Raw genomic sequence first — 19,533 nt, forward strand, 5'->3', positions numbered from 1 at the left:
CTTATTTTCTTTTGATTTGAAGCAAAACTTATAAGCCAGCCCCTACAGGTGGCTTTGTATGCCTCCCATGTAGTAGCAAAGGATTCAACGGATTCACTATTTATGTCAAAAAAGAATTTTGTCTCTTTATTAATTAATTCCACCAAACTTTCGTTTTGAAGCAAAGAATTATTGAGTTTCCACATAGATGACCGAATACGGTGTAAGGAGGAGGCAAATGTCAATGTCAAAGGGCAGTGATCACTGAAAATCATATTATTGATTTCAGAGGACCAGACATTGGAGAACACATCTTGTGTAACCCAGAATGCATCTATCCTTGAATAAGATTTGTGAGGGCTTGAGTAAAAAGTATAGTCCCTTGAATCAGGATTCATCAGCCTCCAAACATCAAATAAACCTGCATCCTTACATAAATTTATGAGGGATGCTGAGACTGTTCGATCAGAAGGCAAGGGCTTACTACTCCTGTCTATAGTTGGGTTGGAAACCGCGTTAAAATCACCCGCCATTATTATGGGTTTGCCCACATATTGTGAGAGAATTGTATTGAGGCCATTAAAAAAAGGAACCGAGTGAATGTTTGGACCATATATATTGGCAAAAACTATAGGATCGTTATACAGTAGACCTTCAATTATAATATATCTACCTTCAGGATCAACTAAGGAGTCATGAAGGACAAAAGATGTTTTTTTATGAACTAAAATAGTTACTCCCCTACTCTTACTGTTGAAACCTGCATGGAAGACCTGTCCAACCCATTTTTGCTTTAGTTTAAGGGCCTCAGACTGTATTAGATGGGTTTCTTGCAGCAGGGCTATCTTTTTAGCTGGTTCTTACTTCTTCACCAGCGAGTCTCAATGGTCCTTTTGGGCCTGTGATTAGCATTAGCATCCACTTAGCTTCTGTGAGTGGCTCTCAGGCATCTATGACTCAACACCTGTCGATGGGGACAAATTAGCCTAATGGGTACAAAGAAGAGGGATGAGCTACACTCTGCCAACTAGGGCAGAAAAATCAGTCGTTAAAAAAGTTGAATGGCTTGTGACATTTTCTTTCTTTTCGGCACATTTCTAATTTGAAATCTTTACTAAAGTATATTACAAGGATGCTATATATAAACAACTTGAGAACAAGCAAAATAACTTCAATTATGTTGTTATCATCTGCAGTGGAAAGAACAAAAATGTTATTTTTCTGATCATTTCAACCTGCAAAAACAAATTTCTAGATTGCAATTTAAAGCCCGTGCCAGGGGTTTGAACTTTTAAGCTACATATTGCATTGCTGTCATGTTTTTACAGCAACTGTATTATTATTATCCATCTTGTTCTTGGAACATCTTTAGTTCATGTATTTTCTGTAAAACTATCAAACTGTGCAATAAATAAGAAATGTAAAATGATATTGTTCATTGATGTTTCAAAAATCAGGCAAATTTACTATGCATATACATTTTTGTCAGTGCCAACACACTACATCATCAAATCCAAAGTTGAAATGCGTGTGAATGGGAATGGGACACAGCTTTGGCCTTGTTTCTACAAGCTAATCTGTGTGTGGCCCTGAGATAACATCTCTGCATTCTCCTTCTCTTAGGACCAGTCCACTTAGCCTGCTCCCGTCCTGTGCTGTGATGTGCTCCTGTTTAACACCTTGGCTAAGCTTGCTGAAAAATGCAGAGGGGGGACCAACGCACTTCGCTGAGTCAGCACTGAGGACAGGTCAGTGGAGACATTGCAGCTGAGCGAATCTGGCAGCCGTGACACACAAATGCAGAGGCGGCACACACAAGGCACCAAACACCAAATTATAGACACATTCACATATGGAAACATGCGTGTAACACACACACACAGAAAGAGAGGGAGAGAGGAGAGAGAGCCTTGTGCACATAGAGGTTGTAGAAAGCCAATTTGTGCAGTGATGGCATTAAGCTCTCTGTGCAGGAGACGGGGATGAAATGCATCATCAATGCACAATAAAGCGTGTTTCATAGATTTCACATTTGCCTTAATAACAATGCACTATGGCCAATTAGGTGCAATAATTCCTACTTTATATCAGAGACCTCACTTACATTTATCTTCTCTACTACACAGAGTAGATAAACAAAATAGTGCAATGAAAATAGAGGGGAAAAAGGAGCAAATATAAAGTACCATGGCACGTATGTTAACATACACACTGGTTACACATGCAGAAATTAGGATAATAAAAATCACTCACAATGTTAACACACAAACTCTGACTCAGTCTTGCACGCAAACTGAGTCATACAGTATGCATATATGGTCTCAATGATGCAGAGGAGCATTAAAAACTAAATTCCCAGAAATACAGTATGTAAAGAGGGGGAAAGAGAAAACAAAAAGAGGAGCCAGGCTGGCTTGATAGATAAGACAGAAATCCATGACTGCAAGACGGAGAGAGAGCATACAGTAAGAGAGGAAGGAGAGCACGTGGGTGTTGGAAGTCAGCTCAAGTTGTAACGACAGATTGTGAGGAGGGTTTGAGGGAGGGGCAGGACTGAGGGAAGCAAAGGATGAGGGATGAGAGGGGCTAGTCCTGGTGTAACCTCCTACACTGTGATGGAGTGTATTTACCAATACTTCATCAGCAATATCCTCCCCGTGTGTGTGTGTGTGAATCCCCACAGTATGTGTGGCTTGGTGCAGAGCCTTACTCAGCCTGTGCATTATCTTCAATGTTTTCTCTTGCTTTATTACTGGATCTGTGCCATTACGAATGTTAATCATCAAATGTTCCCTCTGATCACTGCTCCTGTTAATCAGGCTGTGAATTTCAGTGTTGTATAAGTCTGGTTTAAGGTTTATTTGAAGGTGGCTGCTTTGTTATACGTGTCACATATCAAGAAATGCAAAGGGATCTTCATGTCTAATGTCTGTCAGGTAAGTGTCAACAACACCAACTTGTCTCATAGATCTCCCGAGCTGCTTCTTGTGTGTGCGTGTGTGTGTAGATTTATGTCAGTCAGTTTCTACATTAAGGCCTAATGTAATGATGTGTGTGTGTGCGCGCTTGTGAGAGACTATGAAAAAGTGTGTGTGGGTGTGGATGTAAGAGTATGTGTGTGTGTTCGTATGGCTTGTTAGAGTAGCAGTTGGCTCCCGCTGACAGCTGCTGCAGTCTGAACAGCAGGGCTGACGAGGACAATCAATTAGCCCTGCATCGCTCTCACTCACTCACTCACACACACACACACACACACACACACACACACACACACACACACACACACACACACACACACACACACACACACACACTCTCATACACATTTATGTGCATGGAGTAAAACACACACCCAAGGCCACATGCAATATATCCAGTCATAATGCAGTAAACGTCTAACGTAACAACTTAAGTGCCCAAATTGGCTTTGCTTCATATCTCTGTGACTTTATGAAAAACTGGGTGAAATTTCCTGTTGCTGTGCTCTTTCTCGCTCGCTCTGTCTCTCTCTTTGAGTGTGTGTGTGTGTTAGCTAAGCCCCAGCTGGGGTAGCACAAGTTTATCAAATATCAGCGTTGATCCCTCTAAGGGCTGCTTGGACGCTGTTTGCTAGATGCATGTTTGTGTGCATGTTTGCTCTCAGCGTTGTGTGTGATGCTGAGCAGATGCTGATGTTTTGACAGCCATCCTGCTTTCAGTCCGTCTGCCTTACATCAGCTGTGTGTCCGTAAGTGTGCGTTTGTGTATGCAAGCGAGTGCCCGGGTCCGGCGTTGCCTTGCATGCGTGTATGTGTGTGTGGTCGGAGCGCAAGGTTAAGCAGTGGTCTGACTGTCAGTGTGTCTCTGACCTTCTCTCTACCACTGGGATCACTTATCCTGCTGCAGGCTCCACAGTAGCACATAACACCATCCTCCTGCCATTTCTCCCCCTCCTCTCCTTACATTTTCTTTCTTTCTTTTTCTTCTTTTTCTGTTTCTTTCTGCCTCTTGCTCTCTTTTTCTCCTCTGATATCCCTCTAACATGCCGTATCCTCTTTCTTCTGTGCTCCTCTCCATGCCCCCTACCCCCATTCATCCCTCTCTTTCCTCTCTCTCTTTGTTTGTATTCTCCACTTCTTTCTCTCTATACACTCTCTCTCTACAGCTCCCTCTCTCTCTCTCTCTCTCTCTCTCTCTGCCTTCCTCACTTTCTGCCGCCGCTCAGATACCAAAATTCAGAGAATTAATGATGAAATGAAAACAGGAAAGGGGAAGCTAATGAAGACAAGAGGAGACGGAGGGAGAAGGAGTGAGACAGCGGGAGAAATGCTGAGATACACAAATGGAGAATCAGAAGGAGTGGAGGGGAATATGGGGAGAAACGCTGACAGTTGGAGAGGGAAAGATAAAAGTGTTTGACAGAGGAGGGAAAAAAAAGAATCTTTTTCATTTGTGTCAGAGAGAGCGCCATTGTCAGAGTAACAAAGACATAGCTCTCAAAGTGCAATAGAGGATTTGTCAAACTCTCTCTCACTCTCTCACTCTCTCTCTCACACACACACACACACACACTCATAAAACACATAATATAAATAGAGTGTTTATCTCTTTGCTTCAGCAGGGGCGAATCTCTCGGGGTGAAAGTGGCTCCTGCTCTCATCTTTCTGCAGTGTCACTTCTGACATTTGTCATGTTCTCACCCTCACTCAGCCCTGGTAACAGAAACCCACTGGCATCTTACCCTATCACTATCTTGTACCTTTACCGTATGTCAGCAGCAGGTACCGACGACACTTGAAGCATGTGATTTCTTGGCCTCTGTCTCTTGAGAGAACACCTTCGCCTCTACTTTTCACCTCCTGCACTGCCGTATTTTTCAGCGGCTGCACCTCTGCAACTGCTACAGAATTGATCAATCACGTCAGTCAGGTCGGACCTAGAAACATTCTGCTGACTGACTGTTTTGCTATTTTCAGGTTGTCTGTTTCTTGTCTTTGCCAGACTGGATTGTGAATGAGAAATTGGGTTTTGGATTTCTACAAGAGTCCATTACAAGGTGCTGTCTGGAATAATTAAACTTCAGTGTGATGAATATACAGTAGTTCAGTCCTACAACACTGATTATTATGTTACAAGGGAATATGCATGCATAGAGTTGATTTTTTTTTTGGCCTGGAGGCTTATAAAATGCTTTCTGAACATCAACAGTGCCAGGAGGATAATGCAGCAGTTGCAGCAGAGTTTTCAGGTGAGCAATGCAGCAGCAGGAATGACGTTAAAAAAGTGAAGTTACTCTGCCCTGTAGCAATGGATTCATTGGCATTGATTTGAGTGTGTGTTGAGTGTGACTGTAGCAGTGCACCCGTGTTGTCTGCCTCTGCCTCCCAAGCCTCATGGTTATTTCCATTATCTGTTTACCTCAAATTGAATGAGTGCAGCTCAGCCTCCGATGCTGTGTCTCACCTGCTCTCTGCTCACTGGAAGTTTTTTAAATTTTATTTCTTTTTGAGGGAGGGACGAGCGTGCAAGCTTGACTTGTGATATTACCATGTACACAGAGTATTGTAGTTACAGAGATGTAACAACTCCTCATATTTGGGAAGCCGGGATATTTTTTTACTTGATAAATGACATAAACCACTATATATAGTAATTATCATAATCTTCTGTTCACCAACTAATCGATTAATCACCTAATAGTTTCAGTGCGGCTTGGCTTCATTTAGATGATGCCGCAGAGTCCACTTACTCTGTAGCTTGAAGAGTTGCTGAGGACCTTGTCAGTGGACGTGAGGAGTTTTGAAGCAGCAGCTCTCATTGGGGCCATGTGGGCTCAGGCTGAATAGATCCAGATTTTAGTGGACAGATCAACAAACAAACATCACAGACCAAAGCCTTCAGAGGCTCATAGGGGAAAGAAACCTGTGATAACGGATCACAGTTAAAATCAATCTACCCAGAAGGACACGCATGTTTAGATTACGAAGGTGGCTAATTGACTATGGTTCATTGTCTGCCATACTGTGGCTGTTAACGCTATCCTCTGCTTTTTGCTCACACGGCTTGATACGGATCAGCTGGCTTTCTGTTATTACCGTATCTAACTGAAGTCCATGTAACTGCACAACAAGCTGCACTGAGACCCTTTTAATTCCCTGCACAATTCGTTCAGAAAGTCTGCTTAAATACAACACCTTACCAGAGGGGATATCAATGTAATTAACAGACCAGATGCAACTGTCGTGGTGTTGTCATACACCTGAGTTACTTGTGTAAATATGAAGTGTAACATTGTATTTCAATAGAAGCTGCTCTGGGAGCTTGCACTGGTCCTATGTGTGATTAATCTGTATGTTTTGTACTGTTGCCCCCTGACTCATATTTTTTCAGCATATACCCTCTGTGCATGTATGAACCTGACAGTTGGATACATATCAGCCATATCTGAACAGAAAGTCTTCTACAGCTGAGTAGTTTTCTGGCAAATAAATGGAAGTCATTTCATTTGCAGTGTTTGCACATATATTCTTACAGTTTAAACAGTTTAGGTGAACAGGCAATGTTTCCCTCTGTTAATACAGGCCGCTACCATGGGCCAGAGGATACCACTGCACACAAACACCAGTACACAGTTTCTGCACCACCACTCATCTCCAAACACACACTCACACAAACACCATCCTTCACTGTGGGAGCAGTTCACTACCCAGCTGATCAACATCTTCTGAGAACTGCTCACCCTGTTGTGCACTCTCTGTTTTCTTTCTCCTTCTAATCCTGCATTCGTATTCATCAGTGTTTCTGTCATCTGTGTGCTCACCACCTCACCCCTGCTCTTCAAAACTTCAATATCTTGTTTTGTTTTGTTTTCACTTTCACTGCTTATTCAGCACACTCCTCCCCTCTCTCTGTTTTTCTTTTTACACCTCTGTGCTGTCTCTTTTAATATCTATAAAACAATTTCAGTTTGTCTTATTTTATCTCTACTCTCTCTTTCTGGCTTTTTCTTTCACCTACTTGTCAGCTGTTTTTCTGAAGCTCATGTATCGGAAGGCTGCAACATCCCTCGCTTCAGTTCTTTTTCTTTGCTTTACCCCTCTCCACCTTTCATCTTCTTTCAATTATAACCATCTACTTGTTTATTCTCACACTTTTAATTCCCCTTTTCCTCTCCTCCTAGCTTTCTGCCACATTTCCAAAATACTCCCATTTTCTTCTTCACCAACTTTGTTCCTCCTTTCATCTTCCCTCCACTTTCATCCACTGGCCTCATCACTTTCTTCATTGCTCCTTGCGTGTCCCCTATCCTGCCTCTTTCTCCACACACTCTCTTTTCTCTCCATCTTATTTTCCTGTTCCTCTGTTCTCTGCATCCACTCTGCCAGTCAGGTGGCTGACTGACTACACACTACAAGGTCTAAACATCTCTCTCCCTTTCTCTTCCTTTCAGCCTTGCGTTCTAATTCCCCTCCACCGTGTCCCCAACTGGGCCTAGTTTCAGAAGTGCTTTATTGGCTCGTAAATTGAGTTAATATAGCCAAAGGAAGACAATACACATCAGTGGAGATCACTGATACTGCAAAGCTCACAAATTGTAGGTAGTGAACAAGCTGCCATTAAAGCAAAGCTATATAATGTAAGTAGATACACAGTAAGAAAACTGACTGTTATATTACACACACACACACACACACACACACACACACACACACACACACACACACACACACACACACACACACACACACACACACACACACACACACACACACACACACACACACACACATGTTGAAGCAATAAGTAAACAGTTTGAGCATTTATTTACTAGAGCTTTAATAACTAATGTCTCTTATGAACAGTTCAGACCACACAATGAAATCCTAGCTTTGCTGGTCTCCATTTACCGCAAAAACAATAAAAACAATAAAATAAAATAAATGTAGTGTGTTTATTATTTATTTATTTATTTTACTAGATGTACCAAACCATGTAGACACCAAGGCCACTGAATGTATCTGGGCTATAAAGGAATTAATTAGTTCTATAGTGTGTCTACATTTTGTTTTAAAAAGCTGTTATGGATTTTGTTGTTTTGCATTATCATCAGGACAATTGTTGTATTTATAGACTATATTATCAATTCTTTGTAGAAAATCCACAACCTCTAAATGTAATAAGAGACAGTAAACTGTAGTGGCTGATAACTGAATTCACATAATCAGCATCCCTAATGAAATAAAGAATTGATTCTCCATATCTGGATAATCTTCTTCATTGTTCACATTTGGTTTAATTACATTCCCACTTCACTGAGTGTGCACCACTGTAACCTGGCAGTCCCAGTCTGTTGAACAAGGTTTGTCTCTAGGCTTCATCTGTGGCCACGCTACTGTAATTTGACAGGGTCATGATTAGACTTTTTTTTTTCTTTTTTTCTTTAGTTTTGATCAGATCAGATAATCTGCTGATGTTTGGCACTCTACTCCCACTGCTCCCCCCTCTAGATATATCTTATCTTCCCCCCTTCCACTCCTCTATTAGTTCTGCTTTACTCCACCTCATCTTTTATACTCTGTCCATTTGGCTTGTCGTTGGTCTTGCTATCTCTCTTTTGAAGCTGACGGGGCAGAAAAGTGGCGGGACCGGTCTTTTAACTTGGCATATCTCTCTCTCCACACCTTTTCCCTCTCCTCCTTCTCTGTGCCCTCTAACTCTTCTAAGCTCCTTTCTAAACTTTCACTTCTCTGCTGCTGCACTCTCCTCCGACAATCTGAGCAGCGGCACATACATGAACCTACACCTAGATCCACTCAGTTTCCAACAAGGCACATCACACTCTTTATGTGGCTCTCGTGTTTGCACACACTCGCCTCCTGTCAGACTGCCCAAGTGGTCACCACCCTTTTTTCTCTCTCTGTTCACAAGAGGAAAAGACTCTCTGCCAAACATTTAGAGGTGGGGTAGCTTTGGCTCGTGCAGTGTGTGTGTGTGTGTGTGTTCATGTGGAATGACAAGTGTTTATTGGGGGATTCCCTTGAAAGGGAGATCCTGTAATTGTGTTTTTGTATTTGTGTGTGTATCAGCCTGGGTGGGTGCGAGGGGAGTAGTTCCATGTCGGGTGTCCTGAGTGTGACTCATGAATTCCAATAACCTCAGTGACTCTCCTCCCTGCTATCGCTTGCATCCTGTCATAACTGATCAGGGTTTGACGTGATATGGTAATATGGAGTGACCAGGTTCATGGCCGTCTATTTGTGCCAAAAGCACATCTGTGTTTTACTCCACCTTGCAGAGAAAGAATGTATTACAATAAAGTTTATATTTAGATCAGTATGGTCAAATAAAGTGACTACGAAAACTAGGTATTTGCAGTATGTCTTAAGATTTCATGCTCAAGCATATTGTGATATGTGTCTGTGAGAAACTTGAATTAGTGACTTTGTGTGTGTGCATGTGTTTGTGTATGTGGTATCAGAGGCAAGGCCACCTGGAGTTCTCAGACACAGTCAAGGACCCTGTGACATCACACTGATAGCACCAACGCCCAGCTCCACACTATGAAAGCACACAATGCTTTTACAAGCTCAACAACTTGCGGTAACAGGAGTTGCATTGGTGCTCAATTTATGAAGTCAAGATTGTATCATTGTGTTACTGAGTTAGTTTTTAAGTAAATGAATATACATTTTATGTTAGCCACACTTTTATGAAAATTGTGAGTATGGGCCAGCATATCTCATCATTTCAGAGGTCAAAATATCCATGTGAATGTGAATTACTCCTGTACTTTATGACTAAGAGAGTGAATTTTCCAATGTAGACAGTTTTTTTCTGAAAGCCCCTCTCTCTCTTGCCGATGCCAACACTTCATTCTGGCATTGTGGTTAGAACATGTGGGCGAAACCTTTGGGTGATATCGCTTAATTAATACAAAGTATTATTACATCGGCCTTTAAAAATTGACCTCTAGTTGACAAAGGTCGTCCAAATGTACTGTCCTTGTGCAGTTATATTTGTGTGCCAGGAGCGCATCTGTGACACTGTTTGCTACATTATATTTGCTCACAGAACCAACAGGGTGAAATGGCTTTTGATTAAAAAGAGCTGAAACAGATTGAGGAAGATGGGAAGATAAAGACAGAAATGAGAACAGGAGAGATTGGAAGAGGAGGATCTGGAGAGATGGAGTGATATGTAGTGAGGCATAGACTGATAAGACCGCACTGAGAGAGGAAGGCAATAGATAAGAGAGGAACTACTGGAAGAAAGAAGAGGAGGAATCACAAAGATATGCCAGGAGCCTTTATAAAACATACTGTGGTTCTGTCACTGCCAGGAATAGAAGCCATATTCCGTTTTTAACAGAGTAGCAAGTTGCACTGTGACTCAATAACACTTGCATGACACAAACGCTACATGCACAAAGTCTCTTGTAGTCTGTTTCTTCACAAGATTAACCATGGCACTGACTACAAGTGTGGCCATTCTTCTCAAGCACCATCTCATTGTATTCATGCCCAAGTGTGTCTACTGTTACTGTGTGTCCGAGTATAAAGTGTGTGCAAGTGATATTGTTGCATAACTTTTCATTATATCTCTAAGTCAACAGGGTTGAAAGAGATAACAAAGCTCTTAAATCTCCACAGCATTTCACACATTCCCTTGGACACACAGAGCTCGGCCTCAGTCGGTGTATGAGTTTGTGTGTTTCAACAACAATGATGCTGAACCGCTGTGCCCTGACGCATCAGTGTGCGTGTGTTTTCAAGCAGTGGCCCAGGTGTGCCCTAAAAAATAAACAGAATACACATGCACAAGTCTAAAGAGACTACTACATCTTTTCAAGTAAGGCTGACATGGTGTTCATGTGAGTTATATAAGGTTATATATGAGTTTTTGTTTCTGAGCTTCTGAGAATAGTTTTACTGTGAATATCTGGCTGTCACTAATCAACAGCCAGCACTGAGCTGCTGAAGAATTAAGCCAAACTTGGCTTAGACGGCCTCCACCTGTGTTGTGAGTGACCAGGTCTCAAACGTCTCTTCAGTGTGTCTTGGCTGCATTCACCTGAGACAGATGTTAAAAGCAGCTGTGAGAGAGCAGGGGCTTAAATCAGTGAGAAGACTTGCTTGTGTGCTTTATTAGATGATGGATCGTGATTCCATGCACCCAAAAAGTCAGATGAACTTCTGGCCTGATTGCCACGCCTGTGTTTGTGCACTGAAGTCAGTTGTGATTCATCATTAAAGACATCCAAGCATCACTCAGAAAGACTGACTCACTTTAGAACTAAGAAGCTGAGGACGTTCATGCAGACGACCAACAAAGGTTAACATAGTTGGTGCAAAAGTGCCAGTGTTTGACTACTGTAAGCTTGTTTCTGTGCCTGCATACATATTCCTGCGCTGCTTACACACACACACACACACACACACACACACACACACACACACACACACACACACACACACACACACACACACACACACACACACACACACACACACACACACACACACACACACACACACACACACACACACACTGCAATAGGTTGTATCCTATCTGGGTCATTTGGCCTCTTCAGCAGGGATCATAAGTTGTTCAGAGCAGAAAGGCCAACTAGTGTCAACTTTGTTCTGTGTGTGTTTACATATGTGTTTTACCACACACACACACGCACGCACGCACACTAACCTTCAATGCACACGCAGACACACTTCAGTGGCAGGCAAAAAGAACGAGCAAAGTGCTGAACAAACACAGTAGAGAAAACCTTGGGGGGAATTCCTCAAAGTGAGCTAAAATATTCTGTCAGAACATTCACACACGCATTGAAATACACATGGGTAGACAGACACGCATACAAGTGCGCACACACACACAAACACACACCAGTGCAAGTGGACGGTTAAAAGCTGCAGAAACCCATTCAGCTTAAGGTTCACTCCTGATAGAAACACATCTAATCAGCAGTAGTCAATCAAAAAAACAGAACTAAGCTCTAGTATTCCACGTAAGCTGACTGTAAACACAAAGACAAAAGGACACACACCTAACGATACCCCCTGGCACAGCGTATTACTGCAGTAATACCCAGACTGTACGCAGTGGATCGAGGGGCTGTGCGCCATCTAACAACTGTCGGTCTCAATAGCAGCTATCAGAGTAGATCACAGTCTTTGTGCGACTAAAGATTGTCAAAAGATGAAAAGAATTCACTTTGATCAAATCAGTGGGATTTGTTATCATCAGGATGTAATTGTCAGGTGGCTTGATAACTCTGTCAGCAGGATCTTCAGTGAGTGTCGCTGTCCTTTTTCCTGATGAGTGACAGTATTCCAAAAATGTTAGAACATCTGATCTCCTGAACTCCTTTGATCTAACACTGATGGTCAAACCAGTGATTGAACTACTCAGACAGTTCAACAGTTAAATAAATCTACTGCCGTCATCTAAAAAGCCTCCAGCTTCTAGTTACTGCCAAGATGAAGCATGTTTCAGGCCTGTCTCCAAAGGCAGAAACTTGGAGAACAACACTTGTTAAAATCATCACAGGGACTTCCCAAATTCTGGATTAGTTTGCTAGATGGCAAGTGTAGACAGCTCGGGGTTATGTTCTTTTGATTTAATCTTTGCCAAAATGATAATAATCCTAGAAAAAACTTGATCCTTCCTCAAGGTGAATGGGAAAATAAACGGTTGCATTGTAAATGCTCCCAGAGTGGTATTTGCTACTAAAGTGTTTACCTGGAAAACAAAGTTGAAAAAGACTTTCTGAAAAGACAAATTAAGACTGACTTAAAGGGACAGTATGGGACTTTATTGGCTTTTTATTGCCAAAAATCGAATATCGCTTTCATAAATACGTATTTCACTGAAGTGGAATCGCGCCCGCATACAAACGAGCGCTTTCTCGTACCTTAGAATGAGATGTTACAAGTCGTTACAAACATACAGGGGGGGGTTCACCGAACCTTCTCTGCCATGTTGAATCGCCATGTTTTACGTTCAGTGTCACCGTGGCTGTAAGTAACCTCAAACTCGGGCCGCCGGAGCTTCTCGGCTCGGGGAGAAAGTTTTCCAGACAGCGCCTGTCACCACCGGGTAGCTAGTGTGAGGAAGGACGGAGGCACTGGTGTTGCCTTCAGGTGCAGTCAGACACCTGAATGACGCCGTGAGTGACGCCGTCGGCAAACCAACTGGATGTTATTTTACTCGACGAGAGAAAGCCGGTAAAACGTGGGTCAGGTAAACAATACGACATCACCATGACAACATATTGTCACGCCTGTATTGTTTTGCCTCGTGCTGGCGGACCGTTTGTTTACATAGAGGCTTGTTTATCCTGATACATGCAGCGTATGTTGTTTTTCTGACTTCTGCCCGAGTTTACGTAAACGCAACAGCAAGAATACGTGCCGACGTGCAACCGCACCGCTAGATGGGAGTAAATCTCACATACTGTCCCTTTAAGTCAAAAATATATTTTTTAACTTGCTCTTTCTAAGTAACATCTCATTAATATAAGTAATAACAGCTACTGAGAACATTTTTCTGCAGAAACCAGATGCAGATCTTATTTTTTTAAAAAACAGCTGGAACGCGTAAAAACTTTAATTGACACTGGTGTTAAAGTATATTGGAGATTTAACGCTTCCTTCATCTGATCTACTTTATCTTCTTTAGCTCAGTGAGAAGAAAAAGGGAATTTTAATCCTGCTGGTATCTTGAACCTTGACCAAATAGTCAGTTAGTGCAGCTGTTGCTTTTCAACAGTCTCCACTTTTATTTTGTAACCAGCCATGTCTTGGTCATCACTCGCTGCTTCAATTCTCCTGTATTTCATGCCTGCCTCAACACTGCTGCAGCACAGCTGTGACTGTGCGGCACCTACACTGATGTGTTACATCATTTATATTCACATTTGATTGGATAAGACTCAGCAACTGCTTTTCTTTTGACGGATTGCAATCCACCGGTCAAATATCATTGGATGCTACACCCACTGTTTTGTCTCTATGCTGGCATCCATGACAGATTTCAAATTACTGACAAGTTGGAGAGTAAACATAAGAAAGATTCAGAAGACCAGAAGTCACTGAAGTGTAGACTACTGAAGTATTGACCTTTCCCTCCTTGTTATTCTTTTGTTATAAACACACACACACACAGGAGTGTGAGGTAAAACCGGCCTCAGGGGCAGTCGTCCAGGTTAGAACCTAATACAGTGGTATTTTCGTGTCTCCCTGCCAAAAGCAACCGTGCAGCTGTGTGTGTGCACGCTTATGTTTGTGTGAATGTGTGCATGTGTGTGTAATCAAAGGTAGCACTGTGACTTTAGCCTCAGGGCCAAAGGAAAAGTAAGCATGGCGCACCTGCAGGAAGTTAGATAGTGAGAGGCTGAGGGAACCTGAAGACTGTGGATTCAGTAAGGGAGAGAAGCAATGATGGAGTCGAGCTCTAGAGCAGCTGCTTGTGCCCACGTGCATGCTCCACAGTCACTTTGAGCTCGACAGATGTGACTTTGTGACAGGCTTTGCTCTTCCTTATACTTCACAGCTTCTTTTTCAGACACTCCACATCATTTCACATTTCTCCCCTACGATGCTGCCTGCTCTGCCTCTAAACATTTTTCTTTTCAACTAACCATGTCAGCCATTTGTCACACTCATTAACAGTGGGTGTCTATTTCTAACATCAGAAGACTATTAGTCTTAAGTATTTAACATTATTTGATTCATTTGATTGATTCTTTTAAATGAATATTAAGATAAGATATACTTTATTGTCCCATTCAGGGAAATTTGACTTGGACATTAAGTGCATATAGGTACATACATTAAAGCCACGGGACTGACAACAGGACAGTAGTCACAGACAGTTAAATACAGCAGCAAGAAACAACAATGGGCATACACTAGTGCATTACAGTTCAAATAATGAGATATACATTAGTGCATTTTTGTTAGTAACATAAAATAGTAAAAGCAAGTCAAAAACGTTTCATTAAAATTCTAATTAAGAATCAAAAAGAGAGCAACAGTGACTTTAGCTGCCTCAATCCACTTTTTGTTTTCACCCATATTAAAGAGGGATGGATCCAATTACACATACATCTTATATTATAGGCCTACAGTTTCAAAAAGTCAGGTTACACACATAACTCCTCTATGTTAAAAACTAGTAATAATTACGCAGTACTCTACAGTATATCAAGCCGATTTTCCCAGAACGTAGTCGCTATATTGATTTACCCCTCAGTGTTACAAAGAAGCTGTTTCGGTTATATAGAGTCAGTAAACACACAGGCAGCAAGCACAGTATTCAAAGAATGAAGTAACAAAGGCAGCTCACCGTCTCTCCTGATGTTGCCCCTCATCACTTTGGCCGTGGAGACCTGAGCCATCCCGACCGCGGTGATAGTCCCCAGAAATAAAACCATCCACATCTGGAAAACTACCGCTCCACTCATATTGACAACAAGCTCGTACACGCTTCTTTAAAAACTATTGTAAACCTCTCCTTCAGTTTCCAGTGGCTTCAAATACCCCGCAACCAGAAGAAAAAAAAGTTTCTAAGTGTCTAAACTAAGTTTCCATTCAGCGACTCCACGCTTCCATAACCTCTCTCTCTTAACTGCAAACTAGAACCACTTGTTGCCGTCTCTGTGCCCCAGAATGCCCAGATATCCCCAACTGTTTGTCTTCCTCAGAAAGTCCAGCCTCGGAGACGGTGAGAGCGAAAACTCTTTGCTCCGCAGCAGCTGCAGCAGTTTGGTGCAGGTGGAGGATAATATAGCGCTGATCACGGTCAAACTTGAGATCATAGGCGCCGAACTTCTTATCGCTGTGAATTCACCTCAGTCACCGAGAAATATCCCACATAGTTTGTACATTTCTGTCTGACGCGTCTGCGCTGTGAAAGTCGGCGCGTCAAACTTTGCCAAGTTAAGTTGTGCGCGCTCACGGTGCGTGCGTCTGTCAGAATGTGTGTGTGTAAATTATGGGTGTGTAACTGGACGAAATGGTGGGGGCAGAGGGGTTGGTGGGATCTATCTATCTATCTACAGTATCTATCTATCTATCTATCTATCTATCTATCTATCTATCTATCTATCTATCTATCTATCTATCTATCTATCTATCTATCTATCTATCTATCTATCTATCTATCTATCTATCTATCTATCTATCTATCTATTTCATGGCACACTTTCAAAGTCTTTTATAGGAAACCCTCAGAGGAGTGGGTCACCACCACGACCGGCACAGGGCAGGAAACACACCAGGAGCACTTCACTCAAGAGAGTGGAAGTCTCTTAGATTTTGAGTGGTTGGCATAATTCGCTGACTTCAGGAAACAGCTGACATGGGTTTACTTGGATTCGGATGCAGGAGTAAAATTTGTTGTTATAGCGGAAGATAAGGTTTTTTCTTCTTTTCTTTTCTTTTAACCTGGAGGCATCCACAGAATCACGTAAATGGCACCAACCTGCTGCTTGTTCCTTCTCTCTGCCATATTATCTTTTTCAGATCACTCACACTTTGAAATAGGCTGTCATAACTCATCTAACACAACACAGATTACATGATGGCACTTGTTGAGGAATAAGTAAATCCAGGACGTGGTTTGCCAGGAATCATTCAAAAGGCAGCTTTGTGTAAGCCAAAGGCAGACCAGACCATTTCAGACAGGAATTATGTTTGAAGTAATTTTAGTAAGTAAATTCCAGACTGATTTATCCACCATTGCAAAATGTCAAGGTGTTACATGGTGTACTTGCAATGTCGAGTTTATGAAAGTGTTTCTGGCCAAACTAATTCCCCTCAGTGCTCACTCGCAGGCTGTACTCTCATCCTCTCACTCACTCACAGACACAAGCCATTATTCAAACTGCAAGCTTCCCTGCCAGATATATTTCAAAACATTATTTTATTTCATTGTATTTTATCATGTTATTTTGCAGTTTTGCACATTGTACGTTAGGCCTTCGTTGTTTAGTGTCATCGTTGCTTATACATGATACACTGAAAAATAAATCTATATTTAAAAAAAAAAAAATCAAAGCATAAAAAACTATAAATAGCCAATAAACAACAATATTATTAACGTCCACTCCCATGTATAGCTATTATAGCTATTGTCACTCACTCACTCACTCACTCACTCACTCACTCACTCACGGTCATGTGTATCATTGCATCTAATGCTTAAAGGAGCTCTATGTAAGACTGTGGCCAGAACTGTTGCTGCACTCAAATTCAAAACACTGCAGCGCGTCCCCCCCCCCCCCCCCCTGTTTCTGTAGTTTGAACAGGTTGTTGATTAATATTTAGCTTTTTACTCAGAGTAACTACAAGCGAAGTTCACATCAACTCAGGTGATCTGCATGGTTATTGTTTCACTTCACAGTTCTGACGTCTGTGTGTCTGTGTGTGCGCAGCGCTGACACATACACACACTGTCTGTAACCCTGCATCTAGTGCATGTTCTTGAAGCCGGAGATGAAAACACAGAATCAAAACATAAACATGATTTTTTCAGGCTGCAAATAATTTTTTTTAGATGTGAATATTCTGTACTATTGTTGTCAGTTAGATTGCTATTTCAAATTAACAGGATTCCTTAGTCTCTTGTGACATATTGAGTGATATTATGATTATTTGCTGTACATTTCTTACAGCTCCTTTAACGTTATTTAGACTTCATAGAATGAACTTGCCAACTTGAGGTTTCTGCTGACTCAGCACAAAGCCTTCCCATTACCTAGCAATTGGCTAATGACTAATGCTGCACCTTTAAAACTTATAACCACTTAGGGAATGATATAGGTTATTAATAAGGGGTGTGGGATGGGTGGGGGGGTTAATTAAAATTATAAGCTATTACACTACCCTGCTGAGCTTCAAAGGCATATGCACCCGGGAATGAATTCAGAAGAGCACTTACAGATCACTAGCAGGCAGGAACGTTTCATGCACCATGCGCGCTTGTGTACACATGCACACTGACACACAGAAACATTGAAATCTCCTTTTAACGTACTGGACCTGAAGCGTTTAAAGACTGTAATCACAGGTAAAATGTCACAACACTTGGGCCTTAACATGGATAATAATTTCATGCGTGAGGAAAAAAAAATCATATTAATGGGCCTGTATGATAACAGAAAACTCTGTAAAAACAAGATGGGACATTTGTTCATCCTGGTTAGGGGGAAAGGAAAATACATTTTGTAGTTCATTCTCAGACAGAAAAACGTGTGTGTGTGTGTGTGTGTGTGTGTGTGTGTGTGTGTGTGTGTGTTAATGATCAGGCATTTGTCTTCTCTGTCTTCTCTCCCCTGAAGGGACTTCACAGTGCATAGATGTACTAGCATACAACCTAATATCTAATGTGTGTGTGAGTGTGTGGGGGCGGCAGGTTTGCCTCGGGGTAGATATGTCAACCACTAGATTAAAAGGTGCTGGTTTAATTCCCATCACAGATAGACCTGTCGTAATTGCTGAAGTGCCCTTGGGCAAAGCTCTGAACAGTTCAGTTCAGTCTCTGGGGCAAGGACAGTGTAAAATTAAAGTAAGTTTAAATATTCTGAACAGGATTTCATAGTAAGTGGTCCATATTACCATATGAATCCAACATTTGATGTGTATATTAAAGCCATAGGTGATTAAGACAGAAGAATATGAGTTATTTACCTGGTTGAGTCCCCAGTGATCCAGAGCTATGTGCACACATTTCACCATTAGTTTAAGAGGATGACACTGGCATGCACTGGCAGATCAATACACTCAACATCTAATCTAGTGGTAGCATGCCCATAAGACAGGAGTTTGAGGGATGCTGAGATGAAATGTGACGGACAACAATGATGAAGCAGTGTGATTTGTTTTTCCCAGCCAGAGTCATTCATCAATTTCTATTTGTGAGCCTCACAGCTGCAGCATATTTAATTTCATTTGGATTTTTAAATTATTAAGCATGTGAAAAATCATTTCTCTTTCAGAAAAACAAATTATGCAAATGGCCTTTCACCACTGCTATCTGTGTTTTTGGATTCACCTGCAGCAAAGCAATGTCTGTGATTTCATGATAGAGGTCACCAGTGAGACTGCAGATTTCTAACTTAGTATGCAACTGCTAATGTCACTCTCTCCTTTGCTCCCACTTTTAGTTATGAAGATTCCTGAAATGGTTAGCAAGTTGGATCACCAAAATAATTTAAATATATTTTCTTGCCAGTGGTATTGTTATCACACGGCGGGTCATTTTGGTTTTATTTGGCCAGCATTTTGAGATCACTGAACTGACTGGAAATGACACCATTGAAATTAGTTAATTAAAGGGGAGCTATGCAAGTCTGGTCGTTTTTCCACTGTTCTGCTAACCCTCCTCCTGGCCAGGTGCATTTGTTTTTAATGAAGCCAGCAAGAAAGTGATCCACTGAGTGGTAGATAATGTTATATATCTTATACAATGTTACAACATGTTATTTGTATAGTCTTATCTGTCATAAATAAGAGATTACGGGTCACGGGTTGTGTTTGTGTCGTGGTGCTGCAGAGACGA

General features: G+C 41.7%; 1 protein-coding gene across 1 annotated transcript in view; it reads right to left on the reverse strand.

Annotated features, from left to right (window-relative positions):
* pdgfd (platelet derived growth factor d) overlaps positions 1-15,501 on the reverse strand; it is a 58,164-nt gene extending 42,663 nt beyond the window's left edge. The window contains exon 1 of the mRNA XM_083984946.1: positions 15,319-15,501. Within this exon, the coding sequence (XP_083841072.1) occupies positions 15,319-15,436 (118 nt within the window). The 5' untranslated portion in view covers positions 15,437-15,501. The remainder of the gene's footprint in view (positions 1-15,318) is intronic.
* Between the last annotated feature and the right edge of the window lie 4,032 nt (positions 15,502-19,533).

Source organism: Trachurus trachurus, assembly GCF_905171665.1.
Source record: "Trachurus trachurus genome assembly, chromosome: 13".
NCBI lineage: Eukaryota > Metazoa > Chordata > Actinopteri > Carangiformes > Carangidae > Trachurus > Trachurus trachurus.